Source organism: Pholis gunnellus, assembly GCF_910591455.1.
Source record: "Pholis gunnellus genome assembly, chromosome: 21".
Lineage (NCBI taxonomy): Eukaryota > Metazoa > Chordata > Actinopteri > Perciformes > Pholidae > Pholis > Pholis gunnellus.
The window spans coordinates 3,087,693-3,104,429 of record NC_136548.1 but is presented as its reverse complement, the minus strand read 5'-3'; the positions used below and the strand labels follow the sequence as shown (position 1 = coordinate 3,104,429).

The window sequence follows — 16,737 nt, the reverse complement described above, 5'->3', positions numbered from 1 at the left end:
CGAAGCCATGGATTCGGTAGATTGCCGGAAGAACCAGGTCATTTTTTCGCCACTGAGGAAATGATCGGGGTGCCGGATGTTTATTTCTCTATATACATCTGTGACATGTACGCGGCTGAAGATGTCTCTTATTATTTTGTAACGCATCATCAAGTTAGTGAGACGAATCAAATCGCCCGTGAAAAACATCGTCCAGTTACTTTAAAGTGATGCTGCTAGTTTATAAACCGCTCAACAATCTTGGGCAAAAATAAGTAACGTAAAATCAGTAGGACTCTTTACAAAGGACTCTCTTTAGGAAACAGTCAACTGGAACCTTGAGTCAGAACCCAACATGGTGAAGCTACTTTTAGCTACGATGCTGCACACAGATGAAACAAACTTCCTGATGTTCCTCAAATGTTCCGCAACTCTAGTAAAAAGCTGTCTTTCTCCGCCATTGATTGATTGGTTTCCTCTACTGAACCTTTATTTCCCTTGCGCATTGCATCCAATACACATTTTGTTCACATCTTAATTGATTCATTTCTGGTTTTTATCGCTTATTGTTTTCAACTGTTGTTCTATCTAATGCCTTTCTTTTCCTGCATAAAGCACTTTGAATTGCCTCCGTGTTTGACATGTCCTATACAAAACAAAATCAGGTGCCTGGCTTTGCATTGTCATAGAACAATAAGACACTCCACATTATCTCCAACTCTTTTTGTTATGATCACCTTCACAGGGAACAGACGGATGAAGTAGTTTTCCCAGTTGTCTCGAGCAGCAATGACAATCCTCTTCTTCATGCCGTCATTCTGGATGGTGCTTATAGTCATTCCCACACTGAAATTTGCTAGAGATTAAATGAGGGAAGAAAAATTGGATAACGGTCAGCAAACTAATGGAAAAACAAAATAGAAATGATACAGTTTATATTCAGTGAGTAATCATTCCAACCATATATAAAGATAGACAAAATGGCAGCTGCCCAAAAGTGAAGCCACAACATCTCGATCGGCCCCCTGGTGGCTGGCTGCAGTAAAGGTCATAAACCCCGCCCCCTCCATGTTAGCTGATGAGACATGGGCCAAACTAAAAAAAGAAAGTAACTTTTTCCCAAAGATGGTTTCAGTCATTTTAGGTAGTTCTTGTCACACTGATGTATGTTGAAGTGTTCTTTTTTTATGATTTGTTTGGTTTTAATTAGTTAATTGATGCTAGAAGAAGGACGTCATGATTGACAGCTGCTCTGAGTGAAGAAGCCGGAGAGCTGGAGGCTCGGGAATTGTACGTAGAGTAGGGACGTGGTGAGGAGTTATGGTGTCCATAACCCTCAATGTTTGTTTCAAAGATCTTCACATGCAGTCTGTGGTTCGTACCGGAACTGACCTTGTCGCTGGCTATCTTAACAAAATCTCCACTAACTATCGGCGCTGTAGGACAGGTGTGTGTGTTCATATCAGACATGAAGGTGTGTTTCAGAAACTTGAATCACGAGTCTGTGTGATAGAACATCAACGATCTGATCATAACTGTATTTATAGAAACATTATAATTAGTTGTGTCATTCTTGCCAAACAGTTACTGTGGTGCTAACGCAGCAGCTAGGCAGCTCTTACGCTAACAAGATGCGGCCGTGCTTGGTCTGTAATTGGATCGGGCGCGGGTGAATGGTCGGGACCCTCCGATCACTACTGCTCAGACTATGGCCCCAAATGACGTTGAAATCTTAAGATGGCGGCTCCCGTAGCCGAGATATTTTGGCATCACTTTTGTACAGCGGGAATAAGTGGAGACCCGTCGTCCATCTATATATATATATATATATACACAGTCTACCACTTGTGAATGACTTTAGCTTGGAACAAAAACATTGGTCAACATTGTCACAACTGTGGCATCCGGCATGACGATCCGTCAAACTCTCACCCAGCAGGTCCTTCATCTTCCTCTTCTCCTCTCTGCTGATCCTCACACAGCTGTCAGAGTAGGTGTCCCTCATGATCTAAAACACATCACACAATGACAATGGTGATTGTCTCCTGAATACATTTATTATATATATATAAATAAATATACTAACCTGTTCACACAACAGATTGAGGATGTAGGGCCGGTTGAACATCTCTCTGGGGTAAAACACCTGCACACAAACAAAAAGATTCACAGATCCCATCCCCTGTATAGTGAGAGGCATTATTGATGAGTCTAACGCACTTGTGTCGGTCTGAACACATCTGTATTTCCTTTATTGTTATTACCAGCTGCGACAGCTTGTTTCATGGTACAAATGTGGTGCTAGAGACACCTACTGCATCAGGGACTACCACAGTAGAGGTTAAGAGTACTTTGCCAGGTGTGGTGTAAATGCGACAATGGCATAATCACACATCCAGCAGACATACACACAACACAAGCATTTATTTGGCTCTTCTTTAAGCTCTGTTTTGGTCTCCACCAGCTCCTGAGAACATAGCTTAAACTGCTAAATAAACACTGCGTAGAGCTGAGGGGAACTGCAGAACTGCTGATAATTCTCTGTGGGTTCTTAACTATGAGGGACACCTTTCACATTACACAGTCATTTGATCCATTGTCAATGTAAAAACGTTGATTAGTGCAGCTTTGAGGGAATTACTGGTCTCCTGATAAATGCTGTGTGTGTGTGTGTCTTACTTCTTTTCGAAGGAACAGTTTTCCTGGCATGTTGGAGTAAGAGAAGTAAACCCCAGCAGAGAAGCGGTGGAGCTGGGAGCGAATCCCTTCCTCATCTGGCATCATATCTGCAGTTAATAAACAGCAGATGGAGGACACTGACTGACATGAACTCCCTCACATTCGATAACATTGGGTTGAACGATAGTTTGCAGCGACTGGCGGCCAAAATACGTCACATGAGAGGCCTTTTAATCCGCCTAAAACACAATGTCTGGAGAACACAGTGAGAGCGGCACTCACTGAGAGACGGGGCCGCCATGGGCGGCGGGTCTGGGATGCTATGAAGGATGGGCGCTGGGCGCGGGGGGGGCGGCGGGGAGTCGGGGGGAGTGGGCAAAGAGTGTTTGGAGCGCTGCGAGCCGAACACGTCCGCCAGGGAGCGCTGTTTCTGCCTCATGTTGCTGGAGATGACGCGGGGCCCCCTGGTGGAGGGAGGAGAGGAGGCCTGTGGGGACGGGGTCCTGGGAGGAGGTGGCTCCCACTTACGCTGGACTGGCGGAGGGACCCACTGTTTCTGCGAGCATTAAGAAGGTGTGAGCATGTAGCACACGGTATGTTCTAGACAGAGATACTCAACAGAATAATGAAGCTAACAATAAAATAACTTTTAATTTCTAGAGAAATTCAGATGCATTTTCTTTGTTTTTGTAGTTGCGGTTCAACTCTCCATACTGACCTTCGGTTGTGGCACTGGTGCTTTGTCTTTGAGTTTGGCCAGAGCTTCCTCTTTGGGGTCATTCTTCTTTATAAAATGCCGTACAGGAGGTCTGTGAAGAGGATGAAAACAGCACATAGTTATTATTTCTAGAATGTTTCTTTCTATAGCACTTTTCTAGTCTTCCAAACCACTCACTCAAAGCGCTTTAAGACTACATGTCATCATTCACCCATTCACGCCCATCAGGACTACCCAATCATTCATACTCATTCCTACACCGCAGGAGCAACCTGCGGGAGCAATTTGGGTTTAAGTGTCTTGTCCAAAGACACATCGACATGGACTAGCGGAGCTGATCCTCTGATTGAAGGACGACTCTGCTCTACCACTGAGCCACAGTCGCCTGTTCTCTGGATTATTTCTAGAATTTCAAGGACTCCTGTTAGTGTCTGGTCCAGTGGTGTGAGAGGAGAACATATTTGCAAGTGATGTAGATGAACAGCTGATCCATCAGCTGATTGGGCTGGCTTGAGATCAGCTGCTATCAGCTGACGTTGCTGGGATGTGAGCTGGGCTCCACTCAGTGGTCTGCCAGAACTAAGGCCAGGCTCAGTATTTAAATCATGTCTTTCAGCTTTGAATGCTGGGATTTCAGAGGCTGCTTCAACAGAGTAAACACTTTTTCCTAATTCCTCCCTCATTTGCTAGAAGGCAAGCTTTTGTATTGATTGACATCGGGGGATTTTCTGAAGAAATTTAAGTAGTATGATCAATTTCTGCAAGGTGAGCTCATTAAAAATGTTACAAACATTATTCAGACATTTAACTTTCATGTAATTTCTTTTATCTTTGAAGGTATAGCTAAAACATTCAAAACTTATTTTGAATTTCATGAATTGGGAGCGTGATTTCACATCATGCTGGCTGCACAATAAGGCGACGACAATGTTCCAAAGGTGACGTGGTGCCCTTCCGATGTTTCTACAACCGCAAAATGATATTAACTCCCATTTTACACTGTAATTCATTCAGGGAGAAAAGGTGTCTAAGCCATAGACTGTAGATAAGAAGTGGACGTAGTCATCGTGACGTCACCCATTGGTTTGTGGACTGCCGTTATGAAACCTTGAGTTCAGCAATTTCGACGTCGCCATCTTGACTTTTTTTAATTCAATGAATGGACGTTACCATATTTGGAATGCAGAGGAGTGACGTAGAGATGACGTATACGGCTCTGGTAGCAGCTGCGACCTGTCAATCACAGTAAGCCCGCCCTAAAGCATCCCCTGCTTTATGGTCTGTTTGACTCTAAATGTAACATAATTTACAAAATGAACATCATGCTGTATTGAAGAAGACTTGAAACTAGAGATTGAGACCATAAACTCATGTTTACAATGTTTACTGAGGTAATAAATCAAGAGAGAAGTAGAGTCATTTTCTCATAGACTTCTATACAATCTGACTTCTTTTTGCAACCGGAGGAGTCGCCCCCTGCTGGTCAGTAGAGAGAATGCAGGTTTTAAGACACTTCCGTAGAACTTCACTCGGCAGAACCGGAGGTTGCCGCCTGGTCCACGCAGGGTCCAGCAGGATATTAGATCAGATGACGGTTTGAGTCGGTGTGTATGGACCTCATCTTGGAGAAGCATTGAAACTGACCTGACAGGCTCAAAGGGTTTGGCTTCCGGTAGGGGTCGGCTGTTATACATTTTGATGATTTCCCGGATGTTGGAGGTGGGCTCGGGCTTGGACTTAGTGAGAGGAGCTGGGGTCGGTGCTGCTGGTGGGGGGTCCACAACTCTGGCAGGAGGGGTGTGGAGACGCTTCACTGAGATGAGAGACAGAAAGTGAATACCAAGCTGCATGATAAAACAGACATTTTAGCTGCATGCTCCCTTTTTCTTTTTGGCCCTTTTGAGAATTGAAATCTACAAAGTACACAATATAACATCTCTCAGAAAGTAAAGTAAGGTTTCTAGATTACACTATCATTATTATATTATCTAGTGCATGGAACTTATTTCATCTTCTCACCAGCGGGCTTAGGTGGTGCTGGTGGGGGTGACGGACATGGCGATGGCGGGGAGCGTTGCTGCTGTCTGGGTGGGCTGGAGGGGGCCGGACGAGAATTTGGGGCTCTGGATCCACCTCGGGGCTGAAAGCCTGGAGGGCAGTAGAGGAGAGAGATAGTGAAGGAAACGCATGACTTACATTCATTATTATAAGCACGGTGATTTAAATTGGTTAACATTTTAACAGCAGTGAGCCATTACAAAGTTGTTTTCATCACATTCAAGCGAGATAGCTTGTAGCCCCAACCTCCCTGCATTTATGTTCTATACTAAGCTATATATAGCAAAGTCAAAAGTGAATTAATCAGCAGGGTTTGTGTGCGTGTGAGAGACAGTTTGAAAGATGAAAAAAGTATTGTCCATCAAGTATTACTTGTCAGCTCCACTCACCAATCTTCTGGAAGTATTCCTTCTTGTCTCTGAAAGACTGCAGGTCATCAGGATCTGAGTCCACTTCTCTTTCTGGCTGTAGGAGGAATAAACACGGTCACATAACCGCATGAGGAGGAAACAGACCCGGTGATATTACATTACAGTCATTTGGCAGACGCTTTTATCCAAAGTGACTTACAATTCAGATTCTATCTACACCGTAGGCACAGCTACGGAGCAATTTTGGGGTTAAGTGTCTTGCTCAAGGACACATCGACATGCGACTAGCGGAGCCGGACCCGGGGATCGAACTGCCGATCCTCTGATTGAAGGCCGGCCTTCTTCGTTACCATGGACACACATACTGAAGGTCTTCAGCGTTTTTCAGGCCAAGGACCCCCAAACTGATAGAGAGATGGAGCAGGGACCCCCGACTATATATATTGTATAAAATTGTGTTTTATATTAAACTGGGCCTAGTGCCATGTATAAACATACATCTTTATTTTGCATTCAATACTACACAGGTTCATATATTCATGTTTTTTTTTAAACATGTGAAGGTACAGTGAGTAGGGAGGCCGTGCCACTGCCATTTATAAACATACCTTCAGCTGATACCAATGCCAATATCAACATTGTCTGTCAATTGCATGATAATCATGCATACAAGCTGTTCAAATTGTTTTCATTTTCACGTCAGGGGAGTCTCAAAAAACCCACAAACAAATGTGGAGCAATCCATAAATAAATGCAGTACGATCCACAAACAAATAGAAAAATCCACACACAAATACATACAAATGCAGAAATATATTTGTGATTTTTTTTTACATTTATATAAATCGTAATTTATTTATGTGTGCATTGGAATGTATTTGTGAATCATTCTGCGTGCATTTGTAAATCAAATATATTTGTGAATCTTTCTGTTTGCATTTGCAATTATTGAGACTGATCTGACCCCATAGACAAGTACTAGCCGATGAATAACGGGCCGTGCAACTGCCAACGGCTGTGAAAGCGGTAATTATGTGGATGAGAGGGCACTTCAACGTTTCCGAAAAAGTCTTGTGCATACTTATTACTAGTAGGTTAAGCTCCAGAGTGTCAGCATTGTCATGCCACTCATAGCACGTTTACACTACATGTCATTCACCTATTCACACCCATCCATTCACCGCAGGTCTTCGGAAAGCAATTTTGGGGTCAAAGTGTCTTGCCCCTCAACATGGACTGGAGTAATTTAAAAAGCAAGCAGCAATTGAGTACACTACAAATACACTATATTCAGCAATACCTCTGGCTCAGGCTGCTTGTAGCCGGAGGTGCGTTTAGGCGCAGGCGCTTTGGGCCGGGCAGGTGGGATCGAGGGAGATGGAGGGGAGGACGAGCGTGAGCGTTCCCAGGACTGCCGCTCGGACTGACGCCTCCACTGCTTCTCCTCCCGCTGCTGCTTTGTCTCCTGCTTCTTCTGCTTCCTCTGCTGCTCCTGCGTCTGCTGCTGGGACAGATTCATCGCCTGCAGGGTCATCTGCTGGGCCTGCAGAGGAGGAAGAGGAGGAGGAGGACAGGTAAGCAAGGAGCTGGAGGGGAGGTGGGAGAGGGAGTTAGGAAAGGTGGATGTGGGTGGAGGGGCGAATACAGATAAATAAAAGGGATCATCGTGCTCGAAGGAGTGTGTGCCTGTCCTCACCATGAGAAAGGCCTGCTGGTTGATGAGGGCCTGCTGCGATGCTGCCATCTGCATAGGGTCAGCAACAGCAGGGGCAGGCATGGGAGGCATCATCATGGCTGTGTAGGGATATACACAACAAACTGTTTTTCTGGCAGAAATCAGCTACATTTAAATCATTAACAAAGGAACTGACACAACATAACATTCAACACACACATGCATATACTATGAGAGAAATTGTCGAGAGGATAATGTCCATATCCTTCTTCCAAATCATGTTTCTCCCAGGCGGCAACCTCCAGTTCTGCCGAGTGAAGCCGATGTGGTAGTGTCTTCAAATTTACATTCTCTCTACTGACCAGCAGGGGGCGACTCCTTTGGGCCAGGACAGAAAACAGCGCAGTGACCTCTGAGTGACGGGGGAACCAATCGCCCCGAGGTAGCAGAGCGAAGTGGTCGGGCGGGGGTGTAGGGCGTGACCATGGCCTGGAGATAGGAAGGAGCTGTTCCTTTCACTGCCCTGTAGGCTAGCACCAGAGTCTCAAACTGGAGGCGAGCTCCTACAGGTAGCCAGTGTAGAGCACGGAGCAGGGAAGTTGTGTGGGAGAACTTGGGGCGATCGAACACCAGGCGAGCTGCAGCTTTCTGGACAAGCTCCAGCGGTCTGATGGCCGACGCCGTGGCTCCAGTAAGTAGAGAGTTGCAGTAGTCCAGGCGGCAGATGACAAGAGCCTGGATGAGCACCTTTTAGGGTGGGGCTTACTGTGATTGAACGTTCGTAGAGTCCATAGAGACGCGGCATATGGCGTCTCTACGTCACTCCTCCGCATTCCAAATATGGTAACTGTTTATTGGTTGCAAAAAAAACAATGGTAGTGATGGCCGTAATCCAAGATGGCAACAGCGAAATCGCCATACTCGAGGCTTCAAAACGACAGTCCACAAACAAATGGGTGACGTCACGATGACGACGTCCACTTCTTATTTACAGTCTACGGTTTCTCCTTACCAATTATATACAAGCCTTTGTGTCCACAATATTTGTGTCTGCAAATTAATCCCGTATGGAGGGCGTAAGAAGCTGCTAGCTCGATTACTCTTAAGTCCATATATATTTGAGCCAGTTCATTAAAAAGGTGCAATGTGTTGAGGTACATCTACGTATTGTAGAGATATCTAATGAAATGAGCATGCTAACCAGCTAGCCCCAGCCCCCCATGTCTTGTAACACCGCTTGTAGCTCGGGAGGCGATAGTGAGCTACCTCTCCAACATGAGAGGACGATGTAGTAGAGCTGCCAAGAGGGTCCATGTACGTTTCGTTTATTGAATTAAGTTCAAAGATTGGAAAATTACCTGGCATGGTTGGCATGGTTTGCATCATGGGAGTTACACCATAGCTGGGCATCGAAGGGTTAACCGCTTGTCCTGAACAGAGGCAACACAGTGACGTAAAGATTAAAAAACAGAAAGACACTTTCTTCTGCCACTTAATGTGGAAAGGATTCAAGGCCTGAGGACATTTTTCCAACAGGACACAAAACGTTGTATTACAAATGAACCTTCTCACTTACCCATAGTATAGCTTGGCATTGTCATGGGCATACCTGAAGAAAAAATAAATAAATAACGATTTAAATTTATAGAGACTGAGGTACTTGATTTCAAAATGGTAAATTCTGGCTAGCTAATGGCCGCTGCTTTGCACTGTGCTAATACGGTTGCCGCTGATAATGCCTTCCCAACCCATGCCGTTATCGCAAAGGGTAGCGCGGTTTGCCTACCATTTCCATACATAGGTCCAATCCCTCCTCTTCCTCTCATCCTGCGGTTTAGCATGGCTACTCTTTCCATGTCCTACACACACAAACACACACACAAAGAAACACACACACACACACACAAAGTAATGCAATACATCAGAGATACACAACCCACCAGGGACTAACAAACATGCACAATACACCTTCAAAACATTCTTTAGGGACAGAAAAATGTAGCCTTTACAATAATTACAGATACAGTTTGAAAAATAAGATAGATGACGTCACTGACCGGAGGTCCTTGGTCCAGTACAGGGTCAAACAAGTCATCAACGTAGGCATCCATCTGTCGACCTCGACCTATATTGAGTTGGAGAAGAGAGATGAGGTGATGATTAATAAATTAGTGTTGATGAGAATTGTATACTTTATACTTTTATACTTACAATTTCCTCTGATCACTTGGGAGTCAGTCAAGAGCGACTGACTCCTACACCTACATTTTTAAGACCCGTTTGAATTGCTGAACATGAGGTCTGGAACAAGGTTTCTTCTACAAGACTTGGCCTCAGGATCAGATAATAATGCAGGGCCCAGTTAAAAACCCTTGTCACTTAGTGTAGCGGTGCATATTGCCAAACAAATTAGCAATTAATCAAATTACCACAAACTAGACACGATGTAAGCCTGTGGCCTTTTGGGTCGCTCTGAGGGTCTGGGACCTCTGGGTAGCAGTTGTCTTTTTTGCCCAATTGGTAATCAAGCCTTGAGTTGGGACATGGAAAAGTCACTTGATTACATTTGTGCCCGAGTTCAAACAGTCTCCTCAGTTACATGACCTCGAAAGGCCAGCCGGTGTGAGCACAGTCACTTGGAACACAATCGAGTGAAAGTAAATCCGGAGTAACTGATAGACTGACAGAACAGCTGTACTAGAATGATTGAGGTGAGAGTTTGGCAGATCAGAGGGCGTGTGTAGGAACAGATTGGCAGAAAGTTCTGATTCATCATTTGCCATTGATGAAAACACCTGAGAGATGCTAGGTGAGCAACAGAGCCTATGTTGTTCAGTATGCTTCAATCAACTAGTTATCTGAACAGCTCTGCTCTTCTCCCTGTACACCAACAGCTGCACCTCTAGTCTCCAGTCCATCAAGCTTCTGGAGCTCTCGTATGACACCACCCTCAACGCACTTAAGGCAGTGGAGATGATTGTGGATTTTTTGAAGAACACAGGCCAGCCTGCCCCTATGACGCTGTGTGACTTCCTGGTCCGAGTCCTTTCGCTTCCTGGGCTCCATCATCACTCAGGACCTCAGGTGGAAGCTGAACAAGAAGGCTCAGCAAAGGATGTACCTCCTGCAACAGCTGAAGAAGTCCCACCTGCCAAAGACAATGATGGTGTACTTCTGCACTGCCATCATTGCATCCATCCTCACCTCCTCCATCGCCGTCTGGTACGCCGCAGCCACTGCCAAGGACAATGGCAGACTGCAGCGTATCATTCGCTCTGCTGGGAGGGTGATTGGCCGCAATTTGCTGTCCCTCCATGACTTGTACGCCTCCAGGACCCTGAGGGCGGGCAAGAAAGATTGTCGCCGACCCCTCTCACCCTGAACACAAACTGTTTGAGTCCCTTCCCTCTGGCAGGAGGCTGAGGTCCATCAGGACCAAAACCTCATGCCACAAAAACAGTTTCTTCCCGTCCACAGCCGGGCTCAACAACATCCCCAGGACAAGTGCATACGTTTACACATCATTGCACAACTCCTCACTCTAAACAGACACTTAACACTTCAATAACAGACTTATTTTAACGTACTCTTATATTGTTTGTTTATCATATTCTATTGTCAATTTTCATATCTTTATTTGTGTTTCTGTGTTTATTGTCACGCACAAAGTGCAAACAAACTTGCCAATAAACCATTTCTGATTCTGACCAGAATGGCCATCGTCATACTCTGTTGATCCAATAATCATTTAACCAGAGGCATGCTGACACCTTAACATTTCACACCTACCTTCTTGTGGATAATCTCTTCCCCAGCGGCTTTCCTCAAAAGGAGGCAGCCCAGGAGCTTGCATGGGTGGCGCCGGTGGAATGAACTCGTCCAGATCTGTAGCCGGCATCCTAAGAGGAAAGAAAGGCACACGGGTGCTCATTGTGTTAGCAAAGTCTTAAAACAAACTGCGGATTTGGCCCCAAAGGTTATGGCCACTTGTTCAGCACTCTACCTGTCTCCCTGGCTGCTGAATAGGTAGTCAGAGTTTGTAGAGGAGGGAGTCCCTGGAGGTGGCAGCACTTCAGCTTCGGCTCCAGCCAGAAGATCCATGACAAAGTCCGAGCCAGCCAGATCTGACCAGCCTTCATCCGTCAGAAGAGACACCGACCAGCCTTGCACGGCCTCCGACACACCTCTATGACACACCAATGTACAGGAGAGGGATGAAAACTACCACATGGAGCAGGATTGACCAGGGAATTTGGACGTGAAGAAACATTAAAGGGAGACAATACAGGTGAATGGGGTAAACATTTTAACCAATAGATATCACCATGAAACTTCCCCCAGTTGATTTACTTACATCAAGACATTGATGATAAGGTATTTGTATTAGAAGTTTTTTTTAAATGTTGTTTAAATATGCAAATGAGTCATTATCTAATGGTAACTTTTGGTGAATTTAAGAGAAATCTACAGACGCGAATATACAAAGTGGTAAAATAAACACCTAAACGTGTAACTTGGATGTTTTTCTTTCCACTACTCTTGTTACGCATGTTTGGAAGTACCTGAAATGAAGGAGCCATGAGGCGAGCTGCTCTCCTGTGGTCCATGACTCCACCTCAGTTGTCAGCTTCTCATCTGAGACAAAAAAAAACAAAGGCTTGTTATGGGTTTGTAACAGCAGATCGTTTTTACACTGGTGGCATGGACAACGACAAAGTGTGTCCAGTTTCTAAAGAGTCAGCTAGTCTCACCGTTGAAGGTGTGTACGTCCAGCAGCATGGTGCCTCTCCTCTGGTTCGTGGTCCACTCCAGCTGGGTGGGGGGGTAGATGCGAGCAGCTGGAGCTGGGAGCTGCAGCGATGTCAGCAGTTTGTGTTGGCACAGCGAGCGGTACTCCCCTGGACCGTGATCAGACACATACCTGCACAGGGAGCACTGTAGACTGAGTCATGTACAGAAGTCTTTTTCAAAGCGTTTTTCAGAAAGGGTAAATCCAAGTAGGGCTGCAACAACGAATCGATAAAATCGATAATAATCGAATATTAAAAGAGTTGGCAACGAATTTCATTATCGATTCGTTGTGTCGCGCGATTATTACGCCACTCAATAATGCCGTGTTCACACCAAACGCGATGAACGCGGCGTTAATCGCGTCATTCGCGCCGCCGGTCTCTCCGGGGACTATTTGTGTTCATTCGCGTGAATCACGCTGGATGCGCCGGAGAGGGGGCGTGGCTTATCGGCCTGAAAGCCGTTCAACTGTCCGCCATCAACCGTGGAAAAATAACCTCTATTTCTGCTCAGTACGTGTTGTGGAAGTCCCAGATATCACGGGAAACTAAACGCCGTTATGTCTGAGTTCATAACATAGTCCAGAGGAGCTCCGTGGATTTCATCAAGCTGTATTCACTGTGTCTAGCGAGCCACACGTCGGCTGTTTACTACAGCTGTATGAACACAAAATAAACTGATTTGGCTGTGATTTAACGGCAATAAACTGACAAAAAGGGACTCCGAAATAACTACGTAATGATGCCGATTTGTACTTGTTTTCTCAATGGAGCTCAGATCGATCAGTGCTAGGCTATGCTAACATGGTAGCAGCTCCATCAACACTCACAATAACGTCATCTAGACGTAAATACGGTAGCGTCTATTCATTGTTTGCACTATATGGTTTACACACACACATTTATACACATAGTTTGGTCCGGTCTCTATTGATATGAGGTATCTTAGAGCTCTGGGTGAACACAGATGGCTACAGTATTCATTTCCTGATTCAACAACTGCGGGACATCATTGATGACAGGAAAAACATCTCAACGCTGATAGGCTATTGCGCCACAGCGTCACGCGATTTTTTCGTTTGGAAATTAATGCTTTGTTTTTTTATCCGATTCATCGATTAATCGAAGAAATAGTGGACAGATTAATCGATTATTAAAATAATCGTTAGTTGCAGCCCTAAATCCAAGCCAACTCTAGTGTAGCAACAAACATAATTCTGAAGATAAAATATGTAATCACGAAAAGAAAAATCAACACAATGGTTTTAAATCAATTATTCAATACTTTGATTCAATACGGTATGACTTTACACCATTCAGATTGATGTTAGCCTGGCAGACTAATAGAAAGGCTAAGCAAAGCGTAGCACCTACTTGAGTAGGGGTTTGTCCAGTGTTGGTGAGGGGGTGAAGGCACTGAGGCAGCAGGCCAGCAGCAGCCAGCCCCTCAGACTGTCCTGCTCCTCGTGCCGGCCCCACACGTGGTAAGCCAGCTGGGCGAGAATCTCGTCCCTCAAGGCTGGCCGGCTCTGACCCCTCTCCACTATGTAGTTACCCAGCATCTGCTCCTGCCAGCCGCTGAGGTCTGACTCACCTGTAAACCGCAAGATCTGAGGAAAACAACGGGTCAAAAAATAAAAAATGAAACGAATGAGAATAAAATGAATCTAATGGCATCTAATCTAATCACTCCCATATACCAGTTTGTAAATCTCCAGGGCAGTTCTGGCATCTTCGGGCTCCAGAGGGGTGAGGGATCTCTGGAGGGGGTATCCCTGAGACTGGCTCCATGTATCCTGTAGGAGGATACAACATGTGGAAACTCAGACAGGAAATACAATCCGTCCTCTTCCATCCGTTTAGGTGCGAGTCTGTTGGATGTCTTTGTATGAGCATTACAGAGAATTATTAGCCTTTTAAAGTCATTTTAATCTAGGATTGAGTCTGATGTTCAAGTGTTGATCAGGCAGAAATATGTTGGGACAAGATGAATCTACATGTTTCTAATACAAATCGTGCTTTTCTTGAAACAAGCACAGTTTTCCTTATGCTCATGAGGTTTTCCTGCTTTGGTTCAAGTGACAGACACATGACACATTTTTACATTTTTAGATATGTAAGCATCTCATCCTTTTGTAAAAACTGTATTTCTGCACAGCAAATATCTAAATATGACTCTGAATTGTTAAAATGGACGTGTTTTTGCAGGGTGATGGCAACCATCTGAAGTGTGAGGTGGAGCAGGATTTACAGCGTAATAAACAAACCAGGACTGGATTATGAATACGTGCATGTGCTCACCTTTAATATGGACTTGGCATAGCGAGAGAAGGGGTATCTGTCTATATCCAGAGGCAGGGCGAGCTTGTGCCCTGCCTTCACCTGCGGAGGTGCCACCTCTGTGACCCCTGAAGCGTGCTGATGCCCTAGTGGACGGAGACGGAAGAGCAATCACAAACCGACAAAAATACACTATGGCAGCAGAGTATGCAGGCTGTAGTGTTATGTGAAGCTGACCTGCTGCGCTGCGAAGTCGGGCCGACAGCTCAGCGGGGATCTCCAACATCCCCACATCCTAACGGGAAGAAAAGAAACAAACGTAAGGAAAACATGACAGTGTGGCTACCACAGGAGAAACCAGACGGCTGGCCCTTCTGAGGCCGACTTCTGTACTTTCTGAAATGTTACAGCAGGTTCGCTTTGATTTTATTCCCTTACCATTCCTGGAGAGACAGACTTAGTCTTTGTCACTGTCTTCACTTTGTTATTCTCATGAAATTCCTGAAATTGACACACACACACACACACACACAAACGCGGCCAGTTAGTCAATCACACTGCGAACAGCGTGATATCATCTCATAATCGTAGTCATATTCATATTCGCTTTAGCGTCCTTCACCTGAAGCTAATTGCTGAATCAGTGAGTAAACCTCAGTTATTCGGGCACACTCAACAGTCCGTCACCTCTGCCAGAGGAGCGTGTTCAATCAGACCTATTCTTAGATACCCATCCTGTTATATACTCCTGGAACACCCACAGTCCGGTCGCCCCGCCTCCTACAACATGACACGCAGTTCCAAGAGTCCAGAAAGTTTGTTTTTTATTAGGAAGGTTTACAGCCGATAGGGAGGAGACACCTCAATGCGGCGGGGGCGGCGACACCCAGATATGATTATGATCAAAACCATCCCATGCATCGCTGGCCGTCTATTTGTACACTCGTCTTCAGCAGTTTATTCTGCCGTTGATGTAAAGACTGCTGGTCAGATTAAACATGGGTGTGCGCACGTTGTCATGTAGCAAACACTTCTCTTTTATCAAGGCCTCGCTTCAATAATCACACTTAAATCAACTCAAATAACTCAAGAGAATCGGTCTCCATAACACACAGGCAGCCCAACCCTGCTCTACCTCCACATGGGAGGGTTTACAATGGCTGACCCTCCCAAACCAAACACACGTGTCACAAATCATAACTGATCCAAACACACCTTCAACCTCATAGTTTATTATTAGTTGCCCTCAAAGGAGGAAATTATTTTCCCCACAGTTTATCAGTTTAATGATTTCCTGATCAAATTCTGAGTTTGTTTCCTGTAAAGACCGTCGTCACGTTGAGAGCCGTACAGAGGCAACTGATACGCTCTGAACTTTGCATTGAGTGCCTTTAAAGCAGATTGTTCATACTCATTTGGCATACAAAAAAGACTCATATATCCAAATATATTCTGTGTAGCACTCTGCCACTAGAGATGATATGGATATGGTTTCCATACATGATCAAATATTTGGTCCACTTAATTAATGGTTGATTCAAACACACATATTTGTTTTGGTCAAACAGGCTGAAGTCGAGACATTTAAACATTAAATTGAACTCACAGGGTACTTGTTTCATTGAAGTGGAGAGTATTATATTGTCAATCTGTGTTATTCGTCTGTAAATTTACCAGAGTTCTCAGCAACACGCGCTGGTCAAATGGACACGTTATCCGTGGTTTGCATGCTTCTCTTCATGATGGCCCAGTATTTAGATGTCATATTTATTGGGATTTAAATGAGCCTTGTATTTACATTGTTGTCTACTGATGTTCATGTATTTAAAAAAATAAATAATCCTGTTAAAGTTTTCATTGAAACTATGAAAAGGAAAACTTTAACATTTGTCAGGGGTCAAAATATGTTTGCTGAAGGGCGAGATTTGTCCCACGGGCCACGTTCTGCCATCCACTGCTCTGGGGATCACAGTGTTAGTCAGACGGTGCTTCACCTTGGTCAGATAGGCTCCCATTAAATTATATATATTATATGTTTACAGTCATTCATGTTCCCCAGAGGATGAACTCTAATTACATTAATGATCTCCTGACTAGCACCACTAGCAGCAGCATCACAATTCACTTCACTCATATGGTATCTTGACACATATGGATTGGCATAACATTTAGTATTCATCTTGAATT

At 44.8% G+C, this 16,737-nt stretch overlaps 1 protein-coding gene across 1 annotated transcript in view; it reads right to left on the bottom strand.

Moving 5' to 3' along the window:
- myo15b (myosin XVB) overlaps positions 1–16,737 on the bottom strand; it is a gene marked incomplete at its 5' end in the record, with an annotated part of 47,736 nt that overhangs the window by 11,583 nt on the left and 19,416 nt on the right. The window contains 24 exons of the mRNA XM_079182857.1: positions 717–835; positions 1,912–1,987; positions 2,066–2,125; positions 2,659–2,765; positions 2,941–3,214; positions 3,377–3,467; positions 5,021–5,189; positions 5,396–5,524; positions 5,824–5,899; positions 7,106–7,348; positions 7,502–7,599; positions 8,839–8,910; positions 9,057–9,089; positions 9,267–9,339; positions 9,538–9,605; positions 11,270–11,379; positions 11,484–11,666; positions 12,043–12,115; positions 12,232–12,401; positions 13,645–13,880; positions 13,971–14,066; positions 14,572–14,696; positions 14,788–14,845; positions 14,989–15,051. Coding sequence (XP_079038983.1) covers positions 717–835; positions 1,912–1,987; positions 2,066–2,125; positions 2,659–2,765; positions 2,941–3,214; positions 3,377–3,467; positions 5,021–5,189; positions 5,396–5,524; positions 5,824–5,899; positions 7,106–7,348; positions 7,502–7,599; positions 8,839–8,910; positions 9,057–9,089; positions 9,267–9,339; positions 9,538–9,605; positions 11,270–11,379; positions 11,484–11,666; positions 12,043–12,115; positions 12,232–12,401; positions 13,645–13,880; positions 13,971–14,066; positions 14,572–14,696; positions 14,788–14,845; positions 14,989–15,051 — 2,802 coding nt within the window. The remainder of the gene's footprint in view (positions 1–716; positions 836–1,911; positions 1,988–2,065; positions 2,126–2,658; positions 2,766–2,940; positions 3,215–3,376; positions 3,468–5,020; positions 5,190–5,395; positions 5,525–5,823; positions 5,900–7,105; positions 7,349–7,501; positions 7,600–8,838; positions 8,911–9,056; positions 9,090–9,266; positions 9,340–9,537; positions 9,606–11,269; positions 11,380–11,483; positions 11,667–12,042; positions 12,116–12,231; positions 12,402–13,644; positions 13,881–13,970; positions 14,067–14,571; positions 14,697–14,787; positions 14,846–14,988; positions 15,052–16,737) is intronic.